At 37.0% G+C, this 24,546-nt stretch overlaps 1 protein-coding gene across 1 annotated transcript; it reads left to right on the plus strand.

Annotated features, from left to right (window-relative positions):
• The first annotated feature begins 685 nt into the window (after nt 1-685).
• On the plus strand, nt 686-21,892 carry cebpz (CCAAT enhancer binding protein zeta). Its single transcript, XM_039667130.2, has 15 exons — nt 686-877; nt 3,276-4,777; nt 7,158-7,389; nt 10,285-10,435; nt 11,222-11,310; nt 11,390-11,443; nt 12,851-12,953; nt 13,038-13,106; nt 16,818-16,884; nt 16,965-17,071; nt 17,159-17,219; nt 20,090-20,289; nt 20,927-20,991; nt 21,322-21,403; nt 21,493-21,892. Exons 1-15 carry the CDS (start codon nt 731-733, stop codon nt 21,645-21,647), a joined length of 3,084 nt encoding a protein of 1,027 aa, XP_039523064.2. The 5' UTR covers nt 686-730; the 3' UTR covers nt 21,648-21,892.
• Nucleotides 21,893-24,546: the final 2,654 nt, after the last annotated feature.

Genomic DNA, 24,546 nt, shown 5'->3' on the forward strand with positions numbered 1-24,546 from the left:
TCAGTTCATCATCACCCTTTAAATCTACCCAACCCGAAACTGAAACTTATGCGTGCATAGCCTATTCAGGTTTACACTGATGGGTAAATTGGGAGACCTAAAACTGAATGGCAGGGGCAACTATACGTCCATATATTAATGACAATAATACTTTAATAATATAATATTGATTCATTATAGAAGCTTGTAATAAATAACACGTGCCAAAAATACTCCATGCCAGACTATTCTTTAATAGCATAGGACATAAGTAAATGTCACACATCACATCTCAGCAGAGAGGCAAAGATTATTTTCACACTTTAGCAATGTTTAAAACTAATGCTACATTACACATCTTGATTAAATATAATACAGGTTCATGATGACTGTCACAGCAAAAACTGTAGCCTACTACATACAACAGGATATGTCCTATTGAAGTTAGGAAAGAAATACAAACCTCGGGATATCAGGCATTTACAATATTCAGCATCTTAAATAATCCATCCACACAAAGAAATATATACTGGAGTGTGGAGAGTACAGGAGTAGGTACAGAACTCTCTACTCTACAGTACAGGAGTTGGTACAGAAGGGGACAGTATCCAGCTAGTACGGCTAGTAAATCCCGGCGCAACAGCAGCACCAGGACAGGCTTTTATTTTGATGTTTGAGGGACTTTTCTTGTGAATCGTGAGCCCACACGTGTTGCTGTGAGTCCACGCGGAAACGTGCGCCAGAGATCATCATGGAGGAACACGACCAGGAGGGCAACAACAGCATGGACGCGAATAACGACCAGGAGTGTGAGGAAGAAGACTGCGATCCTACCGAGGATGACAATAATGAAGAAGAGTTCTCACTGGATGATGTGTTGCGTTTGGGCGGAACAAAGGTGAACTTTTAGCTTGTCTCCATGTGCGTAGTATAGCGCCGTTTTTGCATATAGCGTTCTATATGACGTTAAAGGATGAGAATGCCTTGCCAACACACGTGTCATTCCTCTATGAAAGATTCACATAAAACATGTTCACACTGATGGGACTAACTGCGAATGTATTTTTATATTCTTGAAATTCGAAGTTGAAGTTTCTTCAAAGGCATGGGCCGATGCAGCCACTTTTTATATTTAATATTTCAAAATTCCCTATATATATATATATATATATATATATATATATATATATATATAAAGACATGCCCTGAAATGTATGTTTGAATATTAAGCCCGTGCATAGTTTCTTGTATAGTTTTTTGTTTACTTTTGACATACCTGTCAAATAAAAAATTATATATGAAGAGTTCAGATGCAAAAGCCTCTAAATGCCATTTGAAATTTTCTTCTTTAATGATGATTTTTTTATCAAACTTGTATATTTAAGTTCAGTAATTTCACTTAAATAACAATTAATAGGTAATTATCATTGCCATTTAAGTGAAATTACTGAACTTAAATATACAAGCTTGATAAAAATGATCATTCTAGAACAAAATTTCAAATGGCACTTAGAGGCTTTTGCATCTGAACTCTTCATATATATTTTTTTTTATTTGACAGGTATGTCAAAAGTAAACAAAAACAAAAAACTATACAAGAAACTATGCACGGGCTTAATATTCAAACATACATTTGATTTCAGGGCATGTCTTTCACACATAAGTTACATTTAACGTTATGAAACAATAAACTAAACTCAGGTGTTTAATATTGTCAATCTATATCAGTGTCTGCTCACATAATGTATAATACATACTAATATGAACTATCTTTTCAATAAATTGTTTTGTAAAGCAACCCAAAGTGACTTGGACATGCAATTTGTCAGATTGTCAGAATAAAATAACTGCACTGTAAAATAACAGTGATTGTATAAATGCCAAATGAAAAGGCAATCTGACATGGATGTGATTGATAATTCAGGACTGGCAATGAAGCTAGGCTATTTTGTTCTGAATGATTCTCACCATTTTCTTTTGTAAAGGTGAAAAATAATACTTTGGACATAGAACTATAACATAGAAACGTAACTATTTATTACAATTTATCTTTACGAAGGCCAGAAATAATTTGAACGAGATTGAACAACCTAGATATCATGAGAGAAAGCATAAAGTGCCTTTAATCAGCTGAACATGCTGTCAGTGATAACAAAATGAGAAGATAGTCAAAACCCAGTAAATTGACTAGTTTTTTTGTTAACAACCTTACAAGTAGAAATAAATGTAACAATGAAATCATAAAAATGAATAATAAAACAGTCTGCTGTAAATATTCAAGTAGAACCCTCATTCATACTAAGGCCCCGTCCACACTACTGCGTTTTCGTTTAAAAACGGAGAATTAAAACGAATACGATCTCCGTCCACACCAGCGTTTTGTCTGCGTATTAGAATTGATCTCCGTCCACATTAAAACGACTGAAAACGCAGATCACGTGACCATTCACCAACACTGGGCATGCGCGCGCCGGTGTAAACAGTGGTTGGCGAATCAGGGAAGGACACGTCATGACTGATAACACCCAATCATAGAGCCAAGCGTGAGCCTCTGCGTCATCGTTTGTAAACTCCTCCGTTTTGTCTCGTCCACACTAAAACGCCCTCCGGAGACTCGACTCCACAGACAGCGCGCGCACCGCTCTTGACCCGCTCGCAACCGGAATCGTCGTCATGGCGGCACGCATTGTTTAGAGCAGATATAGGTGGATAAACAAGGCTTCCGTCTCCTCGCGGGTTCAGATACACTGAAATACGTCCGCACCGCAGAAATGTTGCTTCAGACAAGCACGTGCAGGTCGCGGTTTCTGTTTGCGTCATCACAACATTTCGGCCGTATTGTTTCGGTGATAAAAGTCTTTCGGCCGAAAACCGAAAATGCACTTTTGGGCCATTTTCGGCCGAAAATTTTCGGCGGCCGAATATTCGGTGCATCCCTAGTGCAAACGTAGCAAAAGGTCTCCGTTTTTAAACGAAAACGCAGTAGTGTGGACGGGGCCTAAGATGTACATGTGCATTTCCTAGATTTATAGATGTACTGGCTAGACTGATTAAAGCAGGAGTTATAATCTTTACTCGCTCATTTCTTTTTCAACTGCATTGAAATTCCTTTTTTCAGTTATATATACAGTAGTCAACATTTGAAGTAGATCAAAACCTTTCTTTTTTGACCCACTTCAAATGTTGACTACTGTATTTTCTTTTCTCTCGACCCCTAATTTCCTCCAAGTAATCAAGAATATGGTGTAATGTTTATTGTTTGTCTGATAAATCATGTTGTTGTGTCATCATCACAGGCCGATTATGTCATGCTGGCCAACATCAGCGACTCAAACGAGCTCCTCAATGGTGGAAAGAAAAACGCAATTGATGATCTGGAGAAAGGAGAGCTGGAAGAATTCATTACAAAGCTGGGCATTCGTGCTTATGCAGGGCAACAAATCATTCCAGATGAACAGGATGAAATATCCTCGGAGCCAAGCAAAAAAGAGGGGAAAAAGGCAAAAAGCTCCAAATTGAAAGAGGATTCGAAGCCCGCTGTGAAAAATGCCATTAAACCCTCGACAGAGGAGCTCAAACAACCCCCTGTAAAATTTACACAACTTGAAAAAAAGCAAAAAAAGCAAAAACAAAAGAGCACAAACCTGTTTGAGTTTTACCCACGGCAGGCTCTTCTTCTCAAACCCGGGGGTAAGTGGTTTGATATGGAGTACGCCTCCGAGAGCACGTCTGTACCTCAGAATGAGTCTCTGGTTGCTCAGTACAAGGCTTTGGCTCAGAAACTCTACGAGAATGAAACTGTCCTCTACAAAACCAAGAAGAACTTCCAGAAAGGTGCCAACTCCACCTGGATGAAGAGCGTGGTGTCCACGGGGACTCTGACTGACAGGATGGCGGCGATGACCGTTTTAATTCAGGATGCTCCGGTTCACGGTCTGGAGCACATCGAGAGCCTTGTGTCCCAGGTGAAAAAGAAAGGGAGTCGCAGACAAGGCCTTATGGCTTTGGATACTCTCAAAGAGCTGCTTCTCAGCGACCTTCTACCGAATAACCGCAAACTTTTGACTTTCTCCCAGCGTCCTTTTGATCAGTTGGAGGAAAAAGCCAGTGGGAACAGGGACGTCCGGGACCGCAGGCTCATCCTCTGGTACTTTGAGCACCAGCTAAAGTTTCAGATGGCAGAGTTTGTTGTCGCTCTGGACGCAATGGCTCACGATACGGTCCAGACCTCCAAAGTGCGATCGCTTTCCACTGCCTACGAGCTGCTGTGCAACCAGCCGGAGCAGGAGAAAGCGCTTCTGGTGCAGGTCGTCAACAAACTGGGTGATCCTGAATACAAAATCGCCTGCAAAGCTTCCCACCTGTTGGAAACCGTGATTCACAAACACCCCAACATGAAGACGGTGGTGTGCTGTGAGGTCGAGCGCCTCATGTTCAGGTCCAACATCAGCTCGAAGGCTCAGTACTACGCCGCGTGCTTCCTGAACCAGGTCATCTTGAGTCACGAGGAAGCGGACCTCGCTGCCAGACTCATCACCATCTACTTCACGTTCTTCAATGCGTGTGTTAAGAAGAAGGATATAGAGTCTAAAATGCTCAGCGCTCTGCTAACCGGAGTGAACCGAGCGTATCCGTACGCGAAGAGTGGGGATGAGAATGTGTGTAAGCAGCTGGACACGCTTTTTAAAGTGGTCCACATCGTCAGATTTAACACGGCTGTGCAAGCCCTCATGCTGCTCTTCCAGGTCATGAACTCCCAGCAGACCATTTCAGATCGCTATTATGTAGCACTCTACAGGTGAGCCATTGACATTGTTTTTCTGATGAAAGACTAAATGTTGAACGAGTCAGTAGGTGCACTGAATTGGCTGAATCCGAAATTCCCTCTATACTCTTAAATAGGGCTTTATTTGAGGGGATGGGCATTTTGTAGTGGTGTCCCAATTCACAGTGGACGTTATTGAGTCCACTTATTCAATCCCACATTGCTCTGCAGTAATAAGTGTACAATTATGTATAGCTCAACAGCTGTCTGAATTCACACACTCGTTTTCATTCACTCCTTCAAGTGGACAGAATTAGTGCACTAACGTAGGGAATAGTGTACAAGGGTTTAAGGTGCGATTTCGGATTCAGCCCTATTTTAAAGGACAAATTCAGTATTTTACAATTAAAACCCTGTTTTAAGATAGTTTCTGATTAAATAGAATGGTTAGGATTGTTTTTTAGACTGATGCTGCTGTCACGAGTATTTTCTGTTTCTGTGTTAACACCCCCCAACCCTTAGTTTACAAAGACATGAAACTCACCGAGTGGTCTGGGGTGTTCACTGATACACTCACACAAAAATCGCTGCAAGAGATGCCTTTACAATTAAATTTAGTATACCAAGTTAAGTTTACCAACATTTCAGTGCTTGGTACCAATCCCAGTTAAATAAAGTTAAAATAAGGCTATCGATCACTGCTAATACACCACCATGCAATGAGTGCTTTTTAGAGAGCGAGCGTGTGCACATACTGTTTGCAGCCACCTGTCAATCAGTCAGTTGTGTGTGTATATAACATGTACTGCATGCATTTCCAACAGCATAAAATATCCCTTTGTAAGATTTGTAAGGGAAAACACTCTTACAGGGGAATGTAAAGTCTCCAAATGGAGTTGGGACTGCAGAAAGACATTACCGATATATAATGATTCTTATTGTGGTATTGACTTGGTATTGAAGTGCCAGTACTTAATTCTGACATAGCTACATTGTTGCAAAGAAATGGAGAACAAAACATTGAAATATACAAATATGGCTAACAATATTTCAAAATGAATACAAGATGATACTGCTTTGCGGAAGCAATGGAAAAGGGAGATGGAACTACGGGTGGAAATTAGCTTTGGCTAAAATCCGGCATTTTTACATGCATGTACTCCATGTTATGTTCATTAAAATGCACTGTCCCAATCAAATAAAAGTAAAAAAAAAAAAAAAGATTTGGCCGATTAACAAACATCTAATTTAATCTTCTAATCCCTAACCTCATGTGGCATTTCCATCTTTGACAAATGGGGTTAAAAGTGGAAAATGGTGAACTGTAACTGGCAAGCTCCAAAAACGTGCCATAAAATGTATCTATAAATAGTTTGTTAGTCCAAGTCTGAATTAGGGATGGGCAACGATTAATCGCGATTAATCGCATCCAAAATAAAAGTTTGTGTTTACATAATATATGTGTGTGTAGTGTGTATAATTAATTTGTATATATAAAAACCCACACATGCATGTATATATTTAAGAAAAATGTGCTATTAATATATATCAAATATTTATATTTATATATAATATTAATTGTGAATAAATATATATAAAATATATACATGCACATATTTCTTAAATATATACATGCATGTGTGGGTATTTATATATACAAATTAATTATACACACTACACACAGATATATTATGTAAACACAAACTTTTATTTTGGATGCGATTAATCGTGATTAATCGTTGCCCATCCCTAGTCTGAATTAATCTGAGCTTTTTTGCAAGAAAAATTGCTTCTTTACATAAATGACGTATCATTTTTTTTAAAGATAAGAAACTGCATGTACTGTCAATGCAGACCATCTAACTAAAAGTGAATAAGATTTGAGAAACACTTTTCCAATCATTTAGTCTGTATAAACTGTTAGCATTAATTGAGTGAAAAACCAACACTGTAGCATTTTTTTCACTCTCAGATGATCATTAAAGTATGCAAAATATGTGTTTCACTAGTATTGGCTTGGAACAAATCTTTTATAGCCTTTCTCTAAACACACTTTTATTGTATAAGCAAAATCCAATATCTGCTGAACCTCCAATTTGTTGATGCATTAATTTAGGTATTAGTGCACAATGCTTCTATACAAATTAATATATTGAATAAACATGTCTTGAGGATTTTAAACGTGCAGTTACCCTCTTTTGCTGTTGAATGTGAGCTGCAGCCTGTTTAAGTGAAAGAAAATGAGATGCATTATTTGTTGTTGTTGTTGTAGGAATTTGCTATGGACACATTTTTGTGCAGCTTTTCATACGTTATAAAGCCTTAAATTTGATTTTAGAAACACTGCAGAAACCCTGTTATACTGTTTACAAATACCACATGGTTCATGTCTCCATTTGTTTGCTCTTCACAGGAAGTTGCTGGACCCAGGATTGTTGTCATGCTCAAAGAAGAGTATGTTTCTCAACCTCTTGTATAAGTCTTTAAAAGCTGATATAGTGATCAGACGGGTGAAGGCTTTTGTGAAAAGGTTACTTCAGGTCAGCTGTGAGCAGAACCCTGACTTTATATGCGGAGCGCTATTCCTTGTGTCAGAGGTGATGAAGGACAAGCCAGGCCTGAAGTTACTGCTACAGGACGAGGGGGTAAGTCTACACACACCCTCACCATATACAGTGTAGTGTTTGCTCAGAGAGTTTCTTATTATACGAGGAGATCCCACCTCTGGTGTATTGCCCACTCTACCACTGGAGAAAGTATGTTGGTCAGCTCAGGGCTCCAGACTGCGGCCAAATGGTCGCATTTTGCGACCAAAATTTGAGAGTGTGCGACTGAATTTTACATCCAGTCGCACATGTGCGACTAGTAAATTTGCCACGGTAAGCGTGCATGGTAAGCGTGGAAGGGGCACGTCATTGAATCAGTGACAGAATAGCGCGCGTAAACATCTGTGGGAAGGAGACGGAGACTAATATTACAACCTGCTATGTGCGTCTGAGCAATAAGCGATCTATTGACTCGTTACCTAGCAGCGAATGCGAACAAAATGAAAGTGGAACTAAAATATGCAACTCATATAGGCTATGCTTCATGGACCGTTGGCGTTTTTATTAGGTTGGACCAATAATAGATAGAGAAGCGCATAGCTGTTCTTATGGAGCGCCCGAACCACTGACAGTAGGCTAATAAAGCCCCCAACTTGCCAGTCGCAGGCCGATCTCGCTCACGCGACACTGTTACAAGGAGATCCAGTGAAGAAATCCATTGAATTCGCGTCAGAATTAATAACATCATCACTACGAGATCCAGTGAAAAACACTCCGATTCAGCGCAGATTTCTGTTATAAACCATATCAGACCAAACAGTGTTGACGTGGAAACCAGGAGAAACACATAGAAGGCTTTCAGTCCACAAATCAGCAACATTCACCATGGATTTAGGCTAATGTCTTATTTAAACTCTTATTAAAAAAATACCATTGTAAACAGTAGGATGTTTATTGGCTTTCACTCCGAGTCCTTAAAGGGTTAGTTCACCCAAAAATGAAAATGAAGTCATTAATTACTCACCCCCATGCTGTACCAACCCCGTAAGACCTTCGTTCATCTTCGGAAAACAAATAAAGATATTTTTGATTGAATCTGAGAGCTGGATCAGTCCTATATAGACTGCCTAAGGGACTGGCTCTTGACGGCCCATAAAGTCATTAAAGAAAAGGTTTAAATATTTCATGTGCCTACAGCGGCTCAATTATAAGTTTATCAAGCGACGAGACTACTTTTTGTGCGAAAAAAACATAAATAATGACTTTATTCCACTATTCCATTACTTCCTTATGGGCGCATGCGCGAGAACTGAGACGAGGACGTTCTCATTCGTCTACTTCTTGTTACCGGCTGCTCACGGCTTAGGAGTTTTACCGCCCCCTACCGTATAAGATGATGTGCTGATATAGCTGGAAGCGCAAAACTTTCTGTTTACAAGCAGAGGAAGACGCGCGCTGTACATACGCTTTTCTATTAGCGTATTTTCCGCACTATAAGGTGCACTTAAAAGCCTTTAATCTTCTCAAAAAACGACAGTGTTCCTTATAATCCGGAGCGCCTTATATATGGATCATCATTTTATACGGTAGGGGGCGGTAATACTCCTGAGCGGTGAGCAGCCGGTAACAAGAAGTAGACGAATGAGAACGTCCTCGTCTCAGTTCTCACGCATGCGCCCATAAGGAAGTAATGGAATAGTGGAATAAAGTCATTATTTATGTTTTTTTCGCACAAAAAGTAGTCTCGTCGCTTGATAAACTTATAATTGAGCCGCTGTAGGCACATGAAATATTTAAACCTTTTCTTTAATGACTTTATGGGCCGTCAATAGCCAGTCCCTTAGGCAGTCTATCTAGGACTGATCCAGCTCTCAGATTCAATCAAAAATATCTTTATTTGTGTTCCGAAGATGAACGAAGGTCTTACGGGGTTGGAACTAGGGTTGGGTATCGTTTGAATTTGAACGATTCCGATTCCGATTCCTTGTTTCGATTCCGGTTCCCAACGATTCTCGATTTCGATTCTTTTAAGAGGCAGGGTCAAAAAAGTTTAGCTAACCTTGCTAACCAACGGCCTTTCTGAAGGAAATACTCCTTTCTGAAGGAAATACTCCTTCTGTAAAAATACTCCTTTTGTCACAAATTTTGCATTTTGCCGAGATTTCGTTATTTTTTAAAAAGTGAAGCCACACTTTGGACCGCCGACGTAAGCTACTCATGTTCAACTCGCGCGGTTATGCCAACACTTCCGGTAGACGCTTCTTTGTTGGTGTTGTTCAGCGGTTTCTTCTTCCGCTCGGCGGACTGTGAATATCGAAACTAGGAATTGAAATTTTAACTTTTGAACGATTCCAGGAAAAATGAAAAGTTAGTCCCGGTTCCAATCGATACTCGATTCTCGATACCCAACCCTAGTTGGAACAGCATGGGGGTGAGTAATTAATGACTTAATTTTCATTTTTGGGTGAACTAACCCTTTAATATACATGTTTTCACTACTTTTTTTAAAATTAATATTGTGACATTATAAATGATAATAACTAAAGTTAACTTCATCTACACCCTAAATTAAGCTTAGTGATTTATTGTCAGCCCCAGTGCAACTTGGGCTTTTCTTCTTTCTTTTTTTTCAAACTCGGTGTAAGTTCTCGTTTGAGGTGGTGCAGCCCTCAAATTTGAGTCTGGAGCCCTGTGAACTTAAAATAAAACAGCATATCATAATGTTAAGTCTATTAAAGTCTATTTATTATTAAAGAATTTGTCAGTATTACAGTTATTTTGGGGAAAATTTGATTAATTGCATTGCAAGCTGATTTAAGGTGTGCCCCTAAATTTTCTGCTTGCGCTCCTAAAATTTTCAGTCAGGGGCAACAGCGCTCCTAGTAAAAAAAGTTAGTCAGGAGCCCTGCAGCTTAAATACATGTGTGCCTTAAAGAACAATAGCATAAACATGAACCCATCACAGAGTTGTCTGTAAAAAAGGTCTTTCTGCAGGATGACGAGGAAGAGGTGTATCAGGATCTGGAAGAGGATAGCGATGATGAGGAAAAACCTGTGGATCCCAACAGGGACTTACAAAAACAAAGCGCAAAACAATGCCAGATGAAGCCCACTGCATCATGGGTACATCATCAAAATTTGGAAGGTGAGCCTCATTCATAGGCCTGCAACTCTCGATGGACACACTGAAGCTCGACACGCCATTGGCTAAGAACATTTGTTTTATTTTACAAGCTGGACGTTTTACGTATAATACAAGTACAATGCAAATGAAAATTCTTAGTAAGTGTAATATGAAATAATATTATTAAAGACAAGCAAACAGCCTTTAATAAATGAAGAACAAATAATTAAACCACAAGCAATAGCACAAATAAACACAATAGAACAAAGATACAAATTAAATAAACAGTGCTTTTCAGATTAGGTTTAGAAAGTGACAGTTCTGCCAACTCTTGGCCATCAGACAGTCCTTATTGTCTAACCCTGCATTTTGATCTTTTATTTTTTAACTTAAACACAGGTGAGTGAAATGGTACAATTTACTAGCCATTGGCTAATCAAAGACTTTGTCACCTAGTGTGAAATTTGTTTCGTGTTGTAGAGGGTTGGCCTGTCACAATAATACTTTATCGACTTGTACAGTATATGGACATGACATTTGACCAATATTGACCATTGTGTTTACATTTTGGTCAATATTGGTTGAATGTCACCAACGTTTTAGCGACCGGGAATCACCTCTAGATTTCTTATCTCACACACACACACACACAAACACATCCGGTTCGCTATCTTTGTGAGTATCATATTTACCCTCATGCAGTGTGTCTTGTCTTCCATTTAAAAAATTAACTTCATCAATTTGTCTCCACATGCCACTGTTCTCTAATGAGCCTTTTTCTTTATTTCAAACCCCTCATGTCCTTAGGTGGTGTAAAAAAGGAGATGTATGACCCCATGAACAGGAACCCTTTGTACTGCGGGGCCGATCACACAGGCCTCTGGGAACTGCAGAAGGTACCAAGACTAACACTGTTTTTCTAATCTTCTCATTATTACTGTGATTTGTGCTCTGACGTCACGCTCTCTCTTTCAGCTCTCCCTTCATTTCCATCCCTCCGTGGCTCTTTTTGCGAAGACTCTATTGCAGGTAACAACTTTCAACTTGTAACAACTTGTTTAAAGTCACCCTTAAAATGCTCCTTATGCACTCTCTTGGTACACGTGAATAATTTACCAGTGCATGAAAAAAAAAAGTTTGTCGATTCGTAATCTTTCATCCAAGTGTAGACACTTCAAAAAGAACACATCTCGAAACAACGCATCTAGTGTAGACAGCATCACTGATTATAATGGGTTCTGTCGTATTACTCATGTCTAATGTAGACCCGCTGATAGATGCCAACAAACAGTGTACAGAGACACGAGAGCCTGTTCCAGATCCTTTGTCTGCTGTTCACTGTTGCTTGGCAAAATAGTGTGTGTGTGCCACCTAGTCAGTTTTATGACAGCAGCGGCTCCGGGCACATGACCAAAAGTATAAATCTTATTGTTTGGCCAGTTTTTTTTTTTTTTTTCCCATTCCACTGTCATACATTTCTTTTTTTTTTTCTTTTTTTTTTTCCTTTTCTTTTCGGTCTGCTCATCGCCTTTTTTTTTTTTTTGTTAGTTTTTTTTTTTTTTCAGAGTAAACAGCATACATGGAGCATTGGCATTAATCATTTTCACACACAAAAAAAAAAAGCAAAAAACAAAACAAGGGCAGCGTAGTCAAATACCGAGTTACAATATCCTCGGATACATGATAGACTTATATTCAATGCCAATACAGTTCAACGGCGTTTTCCACAACTTCTGAAATGATTCAGATTTACCTTTTATCATACATCCAATCTTCTCCACAAGTATAGTCTCTTTAATCAGGATTATCCAGTCCTTAATAAGGGGTGGGTCAGTGCCAACCCATTTATTCATAATTGATTTCCGCCCCAACATTAGTAAGGTTCTAAAAACATCCGCATATTCCAGAAAGGAGGGGGGCAATATACCCAGCAAGCACATGAGTGGGGAGGCAGTAACCTTCTGTTTACATATTATTGATAATTTATCACAAATATCATTCCAAAATATCATTCCAACATTCCAAAACAGAAAACTTCTGACCTTCAATGTTATTTTAACAACATGATTTTTCTTCAGAGCTTGTCTTGACATTAAGAGTGACCAAATAAATAGTAGTAGTGGTGTCTTTAACTTCTGTGTACTTAACAACATGAACACAATAAGTACATTGCGCTTATTTTTTATGTAAAACAAATTATTGAGGTGGGATACGGGATTAGGATGGGTTTTAGGGAAAGGTCAACAGTTTGTAATTACAGAAATTAATTGGAGCTTTAATTGCATGCAGGTAGTTATAATAATAATAATAATATTGGTTCAAATTTAAAACATGTATTTACACAAGAAGTGCATTGTATCAAATGATTAAGTTAAATGTTAGTGCATACAAGTTAAAGACAGCTAATATAAAGTGGGACCTTCATTTGACCCCCAGGGAGAATTCATTCTGTACACGGGGGATCCGCTGCAGGACTTCACACTTATCCGATTCTTGGATCGCTTTGTGTATAGGAATCCAAAGCAAATGAAGGGAAAGCGTAAGCAAACTCAACAAAATTACAATTTAAGCTCTTGACTTTGTCACTTTATTCATTTTGCTAAATCTATTCTTTGTATTCTAGAAAACACAGACGCTACTCTGATGCAACCCAAGTACAGGAGGACGCTCAGCAATGTCAAGTCATTACCTGGTGAGTCCTGTAATGTAGTCATAAAATTGCTATTGTTTTGCAATCATAAATGCCATTACTAACAATGTTACATGTTTTTTTTTCTTGTAAATGCACTTTTGACAGTGAAGTATGGGATCAAAATCCTGCCAAATGCATTGTGGCCACGTATCAAAAAATAAGTGTGATTCAAAAATGTAAAAACACATGTAAAAAATATGTTGCACAAACTGAAAGAAAAAAAATGCAAATTATCAGAAAAGCAAAGAACGTGGTCACGGATCAAAATAGAATAAGCGTGAATCATAAAATAACAACCATGAATAAAAACTTTAAATACATTATAAAATATTTGGCACAAAACTTGTTCATGTTTTTCGCTCTTCTTTCCGTGTTCTGCGCTTGCTCTTACAAATGTTGCAGTTCGAGTTTCATGTAAATTAGGGCGGGCTTAATTGGTCCACCATTGGTCCACTAGTTTAGATTGACAGCTCCTCCTCTAGCCAATCAATCGAAGAAGGGAGTTGACGTCACTCCAATGCGACTCGCGCTGCTGATGTTCATTCGTTGCTACAGGTGAAGATTACCATCAGCTCAGCTGGCAAAAATCTTTCCATGGCAGGACACCGTTAAATTGTATGTGTGCCTGCAACTCGACCTGTTACCCCTATATATGTCTACCTGGCGATCCGTTATTATAGTTAAATTAGTCATCCTAATGACGACGAACTGTCACAATTCCCCATTTGAACGAGAAGTTTGAATGAATGACTCACTCATAAGACAATAACTTGCCACCACTTACTGGCTGTTTTACTTTCATTTTTAAAGGACAACTCCGGCGCTAAATGAACCTTAAGTCTAATTACACATTGTTACCTAGTATCTGAGATTTGTTTTCATGATTGCCGAATGTAAATAGTTTTATCTCTAAAAACAGTTTAGCCTATAACGCTAGTATATAGGGCATAGAGTAATGTCTAATAAAAATCGCTTGTTATTACCACTAAAAAGGCTCAAAATAGCCCCACAGTAACACGACAGCATAACAAGGGTCCCTACATTCAAACCGAAGCATTGAGAACTTTGTCAGTGTCCATACAGTTTAATAAGCAGATATTTTATACACACAGTCAACTTCGCGAATACAGGAAGAAGCGATCTTGGAAAAATAGTCTCGACCAGTCGATCTACGAACGCCGATCCAAGTGCGCTGCTGAGATGTGAATAAGGTAATAAGGTGAGCGCGAACAGTAGGCTACGTGTACATATTGAAGAGAAGTAAACGGTTTGTGTTTCTTCTGGAAACAACGGACCATATGAGATTCTGCTCAGTTCAGCGCACTTGGATCGGCGCTCGTAGATCGACTGATAGGGACTATTTTTCAAAGATGGCTTCTTCCTGTATTCGCGAAGTTGACTGTGTCTATAAAATATCTTCTAATTAGACCAAAGGTTCATTTTGCGCCGGAGTTCTCCTTTAATGTTTACATGGAAGGGCAATGTCAGTCCTGGGTGCAGAGTTTAGCTCCTCCAACCCTAATCAAACACACCTGACCTGAACCAGCTAATCATCATCTTTAGGATTATTAATACTGCTAGAGTTGACGCTAAACTCTGCAGGATAGCGGCACTCCAGAAACGACGTTGGCTATCCCTGATCTTTTCAACAATTGTCATGTTGCTCTATTAAAAATGTAAGCTATAAATAAAAATTAATCCTAAAGTAATATGCAAATATAAATAATATGTAATAAATCACTGCATATCAAATCCACCTGGTTTCTGTAATAATTTTCATTAATCTTTTGTAAAATAGTAGCCTACAGAACCTAGGCTACTATTTTACAAGGCCTACAGCCTACCTGTCTTAGAATTAATTTACAAGGGTTCATATATGATCGCTTAACAACAACAATTAAGAAAACATTTGAGCAAGGCCTATTTAACGGTAACGGATCGCCAGGTAGGTTTTTTAACAAAGGCTACATGTTCATTTTAAATTTTTGTTGTTGTTCTTTGTTTTACATACTTGGAACTGTACCACAAATGCCTTGTATTGAGCGTGTATACTTTATGCGCCTTGTCTGTAATTGAACTAAATAAAAAAAATATATATATATATATATATATTAAAAAAAAAGGTAGGCTGTGTGTAGCGTTGACCAAAGTCCTAAAATCTTCAGACGGTTACAATGGCCATTTTTAATTTAATTTTTGCAAAGAAATGTTGTGTTGCAAAATCTATAGGATGTTTCACTTAGAGCTGCCTTGACATTTTAACGTCATGAGCCAAGTAATATTGTTTAACACCAATTACCAGTGTGCACATTAAAATTCTTATGTAGGCTATCTCAAAAAAGTGATGTCCAGAGTTCAGAGCGTTACTGCTTAAAAGTCCTTCCCCTGCGTAAGTGAACTTTTTATTTTTTTATTGAAATAGTTATACATTTGCAACAAATAGAAAGAAAATATAATGTAATTAAAATTAATAATACAAATAAAGGAAAAAATATAAATATAAAAGAAAAAGAAACGAGTATGAGATCATCATATAAATAGCATAAAAGCTTCACATAAAGACCTAGTATGTTTTGCTTTACTGTTTTTCAACCCAAGTAGTAACTCGCTATAATTTTTCATTTCTATCTGAAATATAAATAAGTTGGGTTTTCCTTAAGCCCATTTTTGTTTATGTATGATATTTCCCCATAATCAAACAGAGATTAACAACAAATGCCACATTTGGTGGTAAACTTTGGCTATTAAAATAAAAAGACATCTTTTTCAGATAAGAAAACTTTAATTCCTAAGCATTTACGAAGAAAACATTCCAAATCTACATGTGAAGAGTTCAGATGCAAAAGCCTCTAAATGCCATTTGAAATTTTCTTCTTTAATGATGATTTTTATTAAGCTTGTATATTTAAGTTCAGTAATTTCACTTAAATAACAATTAATAGGTAATTATCATTGCCATTTAAGTGAAATCACTGAACTTAAATATACAAGCTTGATAAAAATTATCATTCTAGAAGAAAATTTCAAATGGCACTTAGAGGCTTTTGCATCTGAACTCTTCATGTATAAGTGAACATCAGTAGCCCGAGTCGCATTGGAGTGACGTCAACTCCCCTCTTCGTTTGATTGGCTAAAGGAGGAGCTATCAATCCAAACTAGTGGACCAATGGTGACGCTTAAGCCCGCCCTAATTTACATAAAACTTGAACTGCAACATTTGGAAGAGCAAGCGCAGGACACGGAAAGAAGAGCAAAAGACATGAACATAAATATAAGTTTTGAACATAAATACCTGTTCTGAGCTCACGCTTTTTTCTTGTCTATAACGAGAAGCGCGGTTTCGTTCTGCTTTTATTTCGTTTGCCATTTGATGTTTCTCATATGCAACAGAAATGGCCACTCTTAGCATTTGGGCAATGTGGTGGTGACACCAGTGTGACCTCTAACAAAATTTTGTTGCACCGGCTAGAAAAAAGATTGCAATTTGCCACCATTTGGCTGCAGTCTAAGCCCTGCACTGAACAATTTCTAATAAAGGTTGACGTAATGAAGCCTGCTTGATGAACAGAACTTCTAACGTTTCTATAATGCATTCAACTTTCGGACCTTATTTGTAGACAAATTAAATGATTACAATTTGCTCTGTAATTTTAAATCTAAAACTTGTTTATTTATTTACAACACTTTTTTTTTGTTTTGTTTTTTGTGCAGTTAACTGTGATGAATATCTGGCCAAAGAGGAGAGTCAGATACCTGTGGATGAAGTGTTCTTCTACAGGTTAGTAGAAGCTTCAAGCAAATACAAATACTGTTACTTAAGAGTGGAACAATGTCACTCTGTTGTTATGTGTCATTCAGGTACTTTAAGAAGCGTGATGCAGAGAAGCGGTGGAAAAGGCCAAACCGCAAGGATGACAATGAGAGTGTGGAGGACGTTGACGATGACGAATTTGATCGGGTTCTTGGTAGGACCTGAAATCAATTCAGCCATTCAGGATTATACTTTTGGTCTTCCTGTTGTGAGTAACCTGCCTGAAATTTTGCCTCCTCAGATGCTTTTGAAGGAGACAGCTTTTTCACTGAGTTCAAGGATGATGACTTGGACTTTGCAAGGTATGTTCAGTGCTATTCACTCTTCTCATTCAAAGAAGAAAGCATAATCAAATGGATAATCAGAAATTATGCATTTTTGATAATTGTAGGATTGTGCGGTTAATCGAAATCATAATAAGATCACAATGCGAGCATGCTTGATTTCTGAATGGCAGAAAACGGGATTTCTCCGCCACTCCCCCTCAGTGTGTGATCAAAGCCAATCAAAATGCAGCACGCTTAAAACTAGCGCAAGAACAGAACAGTGTGTATATGTTTTTCCAACTGAATCGACTTTTTTTCTCGTGTGTGATTCCACCGTCCCATCATATATATATATATATATATATATATATATACACTAGGGATGGGACGGTATGAAAATTTCATATCACGATTATAGTGTCCAAAATAATCATGATTATCAATATTATCACGGTTTTGTTAAAAATGTATGAAAGTGCTCAAAAAAGAACTGATGCTCACACTGAAAACATTTCAACAAGTTTTATAATTGAAAATCAACAAACAACAAATAAAACAAGCCTCTCTATGCAGTTTTTTATGCAAGGTTCTATTCTATGGCATTTGCTTCTTTATAATGCCCGTCGTCAATAGCAACGCATTATTACACAGCGCACATCCATATCATAACGGACGCGCGCTCTTGTTTCATTCAAATACAACTTGCCGTCTTGCGTCTCCAAGTTTTTTATGGTATTGCAAAAATGAAATCAGAGTTCATTTATTGTTTACAGAGTTTGATAATATTGGTGTGATATATCTTGTCTGGACGATTGTTTTACAAAATGAATTCATAAACAGGTAAGATTTAAAACATTAGCTAATCTCATTATCAATTCAATATGTCCCCGTAATTATGTGGTAAAAATAAAATCGGTTTAATACGTGATGTATCTATACTTTACTATCCCTTAAAATATCACTCTTAATAATAGTCTTGTTTGAAGTTGTTAGTTCGTCTTTGGCTCAAATCCACTTGCTACGAACTTTTCTTCGCGGAAGCTTGACGTCTATTTCAAGTGAGTAACATAAAATGTTTCAACTCAAAACAACATTTCGTGCCCAAATGTTTCCCAGACGTAGTTTTGGTATTGAGGTCAAAGTTAACTTGCCTTGCGTTCGGGTGATGATCACACAAGACGACTCGGCAGATTTGAAGTGTTTCTATTGCAGTGACTTTTTGTTCGGCAGACAGGGTGACCATCCTCGATCAAGTTTCCCTCAGGACTTTTGTAAAACCCAAAATGACCACACCTCAGATTTGGGCCTCTTAAAAGGCTGAAAAATCTCCTGAGCACGGTCACTGCCTTCCACCATTCCTTCTCGAATAGTAATTTTAAAAAAAAATGCGTGCTGCGCGCCTGCGTCAGACTGGCCGACAGGATTCAGTGAGTTATTAAAATCGCGATAATCAAACACGGTTTTAATGATAATTAAATTTTAAACGATAATACTAACCGTCAGTACATTTTACTGGTTTCACGGTTTATAGTAAAACCGGTTATGGTCCCATCCCTAATATACACACACAATATATATATTAGGGCTGTCAGTTTAACGCGTTATTAACGGCGTTAACGCAAACCCATTTTAACGGCGTTAATTTTTTTTATCGTGCGATTAACGGTCTTTTTGTCCTAGCAAACTTTGCAGTTTTTTTCACATGCTTTTGCAACAGGACGCGGCATGCGTCCTGAACCATTTTGGCGTCTCACGCTCGTCATCCACTCAAAGCCGGCTCACAAGCCGAAACGTGTGTTTGCAGCGTGCCTGTTTTGTTTACGGTCTAGATCCGCTTGCGCTTTGGTCGAAGAAGCAACAAAACATCCTTGCGCGGCGCAAGCCATTGAAATTAATGGGTTTCAGAGCGCAGCGCGAGGATGTTTTGTGCCGCACACACTCGTTTCGGCTTGCGAGCCGGCCAAATAGTAACATTACATTTTGAGTGGATGACGAGCGCGAGACGCCGAAATGGATGCCCTAAGATTCTGAATGGAAAGTTTACTTTTAAAAAGTTGCCAAATTGTCCCATTGACAAGACCAAGTGATCTGTGTGTTTTGTCGTTGTGAACTGAGCTATCATCATCGCAGCACGTCCAGTCTGAAACACCACTTGATGATGGCCAAGCAAACACACACACACACAGATGATGCAAATTCTCCACCCCTCGTCAATATCAGGACCTCGTCAGTATTTCTTTCACCCTTTTATTGATAGACAGTGTTAAATTGTGTGAGAGATTATTTATGTTAGTGTGAAATTGAGCACTATTCCAGTGTTATTTTCAATAATAATAATAAAAAAAAACATTTGCACTAAACAAGCCAATCTACTTTTCCATGTTGATAAGAGCATTAAAATGAGAAAAAAATAATGTAACAAAAAGAAATCAAAAGACATTTAGAATAGATAAAAATGTGCGATTAATCGCGAGTTAACTATGACATTAATGCGATTAATTGCGATTAAATATTTTAATCGTTTGACAGCACTAATATATATATATATATATATATATATATATATATATATATATATGAAGAGTTCAGATGCAAACGCCTCTAAATGCCATTTTAAATTTTCTTCTTTAATGATGATTTTTATCAAACTTTTATATTTAAGTTCAGTGATTTCACTTAAATGGCAATGATAATTACCTATTAATTGTTATTTAAGTGAAATTACTGAACTTAAATATACAAGTTTGATAAAAATCATCATTAAACAAGAAAATTTCAAATGGCATTTAGAGGCTTTTGCATCTGAACTCTTCATATATATATATATTCTTTTGCACAACGATCATAAAATCTTTTATCCAGTAATGTTAATAGCAGTTGACGTGGCCAAATGATCTTTGTTGCAGCAATGTGACGCCCAAGTCAAAGAAAGGTGAAGATCCAGAAGACTCTGCGTCTGACTCTGACCTTGATGACCTTGATGATGAGGAGGTCTCTCTGGGCAGTATGGAGGATTTTGAAGATGAGTTGGAGGATGAAGGTGGAGAGTTCATGGAAACTGAAGATGCTGCTGCTGATGATGATGATGATGATGATGAAGAAGCAGGTGCGTCAATGCAGCAATTTTCATTATTAAGCTTATAAGTATGATTTTGTAATTTCACAGAAAATGCTAAATGAGAAGAAATGATTTCCATGGAAAATCATTTCTATTATTTTTAAAAATATTAAAAAGAAAAAAGGTAATTTTATCAGCTGGATGACTGGCTCCGATTAAAGAATTCCTTTTTTTGGTGAATATCACACAACCTGGTGAAATCCTTCTTTATTGTATCCATTGGGAATGGTACCTGGTCTTTACAGCTACTGTGTTTTCAGTATTTCAAAGCAGTTAAAGGGTTAGTTCACCAAAGGGTTTTCCTACCATAGTAGGAAAAAAATACATACTATGGAAGTCAATGGGGATTGAGATCTGTTTGATTAAAACATTCTTCCAAATATCTTCCTTTGTGTTCAGCAGAACAAATAAACACATAGAGGTTTGGAAAAACATGAGGGGGAGTAAATACTGACAGAATTTTCATTTTTGGGTGAACTAACCCTTTAAATGTGAAGCAGATCTACACAATCTCATAACTGTATTTAATATAATAATATTTATGTGAGATTTACCCTTAGTTTTTCCTAATCGACTGAATCGACTTTTTTTTCTCTCGTGTGTGTGTGATTCCATTGTCCCACAGGCGCTCAACCTAAAAAGAAAAGGAAAAGAACAAAGGACCAAGCAGTGTTTGCATCAGCTGAAGAGGTAGATGGGTTAAATTTGGGTTAAATACAAGATCCATAGAACTGTTTTTGACATGCTTTTTAATAAACTAAATGAAATCAATATTTGGTGTGATCACCTATTGCCAGGAAACCTGCTTTATTTTTGGGTACACCACTCGTAAAAAAAGATTGGAACATTCCTACTGTTAACTATGACACAGACCAATATATGGATGGGCTTAATCCTAACCTTTTAATAACCAGTTTACAGTTAATTGTTAGTTATTAATGCACCCTAGATCATAAGACATGAGATGTTAAGCACATTTCTAATGCAGCTGAATGAACCCAAAAATGTCTTTCTTAACAGTTTGGGTGTTTGCTGGAAGAAAACGCAGGCTTGAAGTTTGAAAACACTGGTATGAATGCAATGGCCAACACGGACAAAGCCGGTGAGTATATTGAAAGAATTAAGGAACTACAGACTTGCTGCTTTTGTGCAATTAAATTTTTCCTGAATTTCCCATGTCTCTTCCATCAGATGTCAAGCAGCTGAAGTGGGAAGTTCAACGGAATGACTGGATCTGTGGGAGAGATGTCCAAACTCTCAGGAGGAAAAAGGCCTCGTTCAACAAGAGAAAGTTTGGAGGAACCAAAAAGCGTCAGAGTGTCAATAGGAAGAAAATAAAAACTTGAGTCTTCAATTTTTTCTCCAGCTTGATGGACCTAACCTCCTAAACTGCTTCATGGACACATTACATCCTGGCCCACTGACTGTACCTGTAATATACGGTACAGGGATGGATGCTGTGCCATGTTTCTGTTATATTACACCTGTAGAGTTGTTAAGTGGTTCAGTCAATATAGGCTGTTTTACACGTGTTGTGTTAAATCCAGGGTTCCTACATTCATTGGAAAATGCTTGATTCTGTTATGCTTTACATTTTACATTTTAACATCTCCCTTGAAAATGCTTGGTGTGTTTTCTTTTTATAATAAATACAACTAACCTGGAAAAAATAATTGGATCAGGGTTTCTGCAGGTCTTAAAGATAATAAATCAGAGCACATGTAATGCCATTAAATATAGCATGCACTGCAAAAAATGAATGTTCCTAGTACAAATATCCTTAGAAAACAAGACATAACTTATTTATTTTGCTTTTTTATTAAAGATGAAATTATCCAGTATAATGAGAAGTTACAGTAAACATGTCTATATTTTTGTGGTTGGAAAGCTTTTTTGTAAAACCATTTAAAAAGTAATAGTTATATTTTGAAACTTTAAATTTTTTTATAAAAACAACTCGTGTTCTCCTTAGATATTTACATTTAGAGAACATTGATCATTTGTGTTCTCTTCACTTTATTCCTCAAATTTGGAGAGAGTCAAGTCACTTTTATTTGTATAGCAAATTTTATGTAATACAGATTGGGTAACACTTTAGAATACTGTATCTTACTTACTGCAGAATTAATAAGGAATTATTGACGAACTAATAGGTAATTCTTCATTAACTACTTCTTCACTACTGTTAACTACTAAGGAAGATGTGTTAACTAATCAGTATGTAATATAATTTTATGATTGTGTTAAGAATCAGTTAGTTAATCAATAACTATGAATTCTGTCATACCTCCTGAAGAACTACTACTAATTAAGGTTCAAGAAAAATAACTAAGAAGTAACTACTGAACAGTCATACAAAAACTAACCTCAGATTATTTGTATATTTTATATACAGTACTGTGTGTGTCTGTTTTCCTCAGCATAGAATGCCACTGAGTAAATTCATGTATTTGAGGCAACGACTGAGGGTAACTGAAAATATAGGGAACTTATTAGTAATTAATAAATAAGTATCAAATAATTCTGCAGGAATTACTTAGAAGCTGGAACAGTATTCTAAAGTGACAATATAGGGAACCCATTAGTAATTAATAAAGAATTGTCAAATAATTATCCAGGAATTAGGCTACTTATAATCTGAAACAGTCTTGTAAAGTGAAAATATAAGAAACTTATTAGTAATTAATAAATAACTTTTAAATAGTTATTTTAAACTTTTAAATCAAACTTACTGTAATATATATATATATATATATATATATATATGAAGAGTTCAGATGCAAAAGCCTCTAAATGCCATTTGAAATTTTCTTCTAAAATGACCATTTTTATCAAGCTTGTATATTTAAGTTCAGTAATTTCAGTTAAATAACAATTAATAGGTAATCTTCATTGCCATTTAAGTGAAATTACTGAACTTAAATATACAAGCTTGATAAAAATGATCATTTTAGAAGAAAATTTCAAATGGCACTTAGAGGCTTTTGCATCTGAACTCTTCATATATATATATATATATATATATATATATATATATATATATACCGTAATTATCTAAACCTTTGTAAAATACACGACAATTACTTGCGACAAAGGCGAAGAGGGGTGAAAAAGGCAACAGTGGCAAGGAACCAAAACTCCATAAGGTGACAGAATGGAGAAAAAGAACCCAGGCTCAGTGTATGTGGCTACCGCCATATTGCCGGAACTTGAAATGGTGCAAAAGAAGTTTAAAATGTATAAGAACTAAGTATAATAATAAGGTGTAATATACATGATATGTTTTTGCTTATTTGCAGATCATAGCCTATAGGTAAATGTCTACACTTATTTTTCTTATTAGTGCTGAAGAATGACAAACTGACTACTGTGTATGACTGTTAATTAGTAGTTACTTCATAGTTATTTTTCTTGAACCTTAATTAATAGATAATTAATAGTAGTTCTTCAGGAGGTATGACAGAATTCATTAGCTATTGATTAACTAACTGATACTTAACACAATCATAAAATTATATTACATACTGATTAGTTAACACATCTTCCTTAGTTAACAGTAGTGACTTAAGTGTTATAAAGAATTACCTATTAGTTCTTCATTAATTCCTTATTAGTTATGCAGTAAGTAAAATACAGTATTCTAAAGTGTTACCACAGATTGTTTCAAAGCAACTTTGCAGTAATAAACGTAAAGCAGTTCTACAAAAGCCAACTGTCGTTATTCAGTTCAAGTCATCAGGGCTATTACATTATGTGTCAGGGAAGCCATGACCTTCAGAGATGAGATCCTGATTAAACATTAGGATTGGAACTGAACTGTGGGTCACAGCCCTGCAGAAACACGACTGAATAGTCCTAGTGTGTATGAAACATTTTGTGGAAACAAGTCTGAAATCAAGCACATTTCAAATGGGGGAATTCACAAGTATATTAGGGAATGATCCCAATGACTGGTAATCCAATGTCTTATTTGAATATACTTTTAAAAAAAAGTTGTGCTGTGGTAAATTGTATTCAGACAATTAAAAAAAACTAGCAAATACACCATTTATATATGATGCAGGTGCCCTTCACACACACACACACACACATCTCTGCTTTTGCTGGGCTGACAGTGATCACAGGACGGAGAGATGGAGAGAGAGAGCAGAGCCAGGAAAGCATTTAATCACACCAGTTACTGCTGTGCCCTTATTCACTAAGGTCTATTATGCAGAGGTGGTGTTCTGCATCCACAACTGCAAG

This window comes from Pimephales promelas, chromosome 13 (assembly GCF_988280905.1).
Source record: "Pimephales promelas chromosome 13, fPimPro1.hap1.1, whole genome shotgun sequence".
Taxonomy (NCBI): domain Eukaryota; kingdom Metazoa; phylum Chordata; class Actinopteri; order Cypriniformes; family Leuciscidae; genus Pimephales; species Pimephales promelas.

Coding starts and splice junctions, on each gene's coding strand:
- cebpz (XM_039667130.2), top strand. CDS start 731: ATGGAGGAACACGACCAGGAGGGCAACAACAGCATGGACGCGAATAAC. Junction 12,954..13,037: donor AAAGCAAATGAAGGGAAAGC/GTAAGCAAACTC, acceptor TTTGTATTCTAG/AAAACACAGACGCTACTCTG. Junction 17,072..17,158: donor CGAATTTGATCGGGTTCTTG/GTAGGACCTGAA, acceptor TTGCCTCCTCAG/ATGCTTTTGAAGGAGACAGC.